General features: G+C 41.4%; 1 protein-coding gene across 2 annotated transcripts in view; it reads right to left on the minus strand.

Moving 5' to 3' along the window:
* The window catches only part of NAAA (N-acylethanolamine acid amidase), a 30,696-nt gene that overhangs the window by 15,699 nt on the left and 11,845 nt on the right, over positions 1–3,152 (minus strand). For both annotated transcript variants that reach the window (XM_019534255.1, XM_019534256.1), the window contains exons 4-5: positions 1,617–1,707; positions 562–638 (exon numbers count right to left, since the gene is read on the minus strand). In XM_019534255.1, the coding sequence (XP_019389800.1) occupies positions 562–638; positions 1,617–1,707 (168 nt within the window). The remainder of the gene's footprint in view (positions 1–561; positions 639–1,616; positions 1,708–3,152) is intronic.

The raw sequence follows: 3,152 nt of genomic DNA on the forward strand, positions 1-3,152 counted from the left end.
ACCCCACACACTCTCCCCAACACACATACCACACACAATATACCAGTGTAAGACTTTATTTTTGAACTATTATGCAATCGCTTCTATATACACTAGGCAAATACACATGAATCAGGAGAAAATATTTTTTGAAATAAAATTAAAATATGTTATAGTAGATGTTTGACTTTTAGTATATAATTTGTTTTTTTTTTTCTGGTTCCAAGATGGCAACCCCTTCCCAAAGAGAGTACTTCTGGGGTCAAGGCAGAGGAACTTCCAATGGCAATGGATGGGGGTTAGAGGGCAGGACTCCCAGTCTGAAGATGGTGACCAGGGGTGAGGCAACTGCCAAAGGGTGGGGCTACCATTGCAGCCCTCAACAGCTCACCAAAACTAATTAAGCAGCCCTCCAGCTGAAATAATTCCCCACCCTGTCTAAAGAATACTCTTCTCTACAAGTTATATACTTGCCTGCGTAGCCAAGTCATTTTCTATGCAAATGGCAAGACAAACGCTGTTATTATAGTCTGCAAATAGCTTCTAGCATGTGGAAAAGGGAGGAAAAAAACTAATGCTTACATCTCTGATAAGCCAGCTGACTGGGTAATTTCGATTCAAGAAAGCAGCTACTGCATTTTCCCACCATGCACCACCACCTGCAAAAAATAAAAGGGAAACATACAACCATATAACTCCTGTTGCTAAATATGTCCTCCATGTGCCGTCATTATTCTTTTCCATTCTGCCATATGCATCTTTTTTTTATGGGTCTGACCAACTATTTAGTTGCTCTAATAAAAGATACCACATCTACACAAAGAACCTTGTCAACCATTGTTCCCATGTTCGCAGTATGGGCGGTGCACACAAAGATTTCCCTGCTACATCACCATAGCGACGCACTAAAAGTGGGGAGTGTGCCACTATGGCGACATAACTAGTGATCATGTGTAGATTCACATGATCACTATGTCACCATAGCACACGCCACAGTAACAAAGTTGTCACACGGTAACATGTAGACACACCCAGAGTGGACAAAAAAAGGTATAATGTACATTCATGTCCAGAGGATTAGAGATGTTGCCTATCTCACCATAGTGGCTGCCATCTTTGTATGGCAGTATGGTAGAACAAGGACAAAACCAGCTGAAATAGAGTACATTTGTCCCACTGTAGAAAAGGTGAGGAGCATGGGGTGATGGCTGCATTTTCCACTCTACTGAACTGCTTACGAATGATGGTCTACCATTTAATTTACAACTGGGAAGTTAAACTATTGCAATGCAGTGGTACAATGGTTGACAAGGTTCTTTGTGTAGATGTGGTATCTTTTATTAGACCAACTAAATAGTTGGAAAATTGTTCTTTGCAAGCTTTCGGAAACAAACGCCCTTCTTCAGGGATAGGGAAAGTTGACTTAGTTGACTTTCCCTATGCCTGAAGAAGGGTGTTTGTGCCCGAAAGCTCACAAAGAAATGTTTTTCCAACTATTTAGTTGGTCTAATAAAAGATATCACATCTACCCAAAGAACCTTGTCTGCCTATGTCCTTCAACCAACATGGCTACAACCAATAACCCTAAAGCATGGTACAATGGTTGGCATTAACTATAGGCAGTATGCTTGGCTTACCTCGTTCATTACCAGAGACTGTAAACTTGTGCGGACTTTGTCCAGTCCATAAGCCAACATAGCCACAGAAGGTAGTGCCCCTATATGCTACCTGAAAATCAAAGATGTACAGGATACCAGAGTTATGGGACAGAATTTTTTTAATGCAATTCATATTGTGAAACAGTGTCCTACATTCTACCTATTTCCTAGAAGGAAATAATGATTCCACTGTGGGCCCTTTGAAAAATTAACGCAATAAAAGTACACAAATATACTATCTGTCCTCCTCTGGGGAGGAGATATCAAAAAACGTAAGTCTACTCCATATCATTTAGTAATTAGAATCCAAGTACTATGAAATGTTGAGTTAGTGAGTTAAATCTCAGAAGTTAGTTTCAGTAAAATATTTAAAATTTTTAATGCAAACCTTGGCCATTGAACATAATGTCTGCAAAAGGCTTCCCCATCCCTTACTCCACCTGATCCTTCCTGTACATGTTCTAGTATTTTCTCCTTGTTTTAAATGTCACCAGTGACTGTTTTTCCAACTTCCCTTTGGGAGGCTGTTCTTCAGCCAAATACACTATGCTGTGAGAAAGAGTATTCTGAAATCCAGCCCTAACCTTCCCTTCTCTCAATTTCCATCGATTATATCCTAGTTATACCCTTCCCAAATGCAGTATCACTAAAAGCTCTTTTCCATTCTGGTGGCTTCCATCCTTCTAATATTTGTAAACATGTATCATCCCTTAACTTCACAATTCATATTTTTTTTCTATCAGGATTTCCTAATAGATTAGCCTTCTCCCAGCCCCAAATGAATTTTGCTGCTTTACTCTGAACTTGAACCAATTATTCAATCTCTTGCTAGCAACCTGGTATTCAGGAAATGCATCTACAAATACAACCTTAGAGAAAGATACTAAGGTACCCAGATACTATAATAAGAGCTATCATACTGCATGGTGAAGAACTCCAAATAGCAAATGTTTGTGTAATTTATTATCAGGCCCTGCATAGATGATTCACCGAATCTACCTGCTTAAATACATGTACAGCCATATGCCATTCCCAGAAAGTAGGGATGCTAATATGATCCATGGAGCAGTGTCATCTGGCCCACAGGGCTGGAAATTTGGTAAAGGGGTGAGTGGCAGCAAAATTAATGACTGCGACTTTCTACTAAACTGATCCAGAGCAATGATTCATGTCACCTGGCCCATGGGGGTGCCTGAGGGCCTTGGAAATTTGATGGCAGGATGAGTGGCAGCTGCCACAGCTCCCAGAGCCAGGACAATGCTGCTGCCACTCATCCCACTGCCAAATTTCCAGGCCTGTGGGTGAGGTGACACAGCTCTGCACTCCAGATTTCATAGTTTCATAGTTTCTAGGGTTGGAAGGGACCTGAGCAGATCACCTAGTCCGACCCCAAGCCATGGCAGGAAAGAATACTGGGGTCAAATGACCCCAGCAAGATGTTCATCCAACCTCCTCTTAAACACCCCCAGGGTAGGAGCCTGCACCACTTCTCTTGGAAGTTGGTTCCAGACCCTA

The sequence above is a fragment of the Crocodylus porosus genome, unplaced genomic scaffold (assembly GCF_001723895.1).
Source record: "Crocodylus porosus isolate Cpor-Errol unplaced genomic scaffold, CroPor_comp1, whole genome shotgun sequence".
NCBI classification, from domain to species: Eukaryota; Metazoa; Chordata; order Crocodylia; family Crocodylidae; genus Crocodylus; species Crocodylus porosus.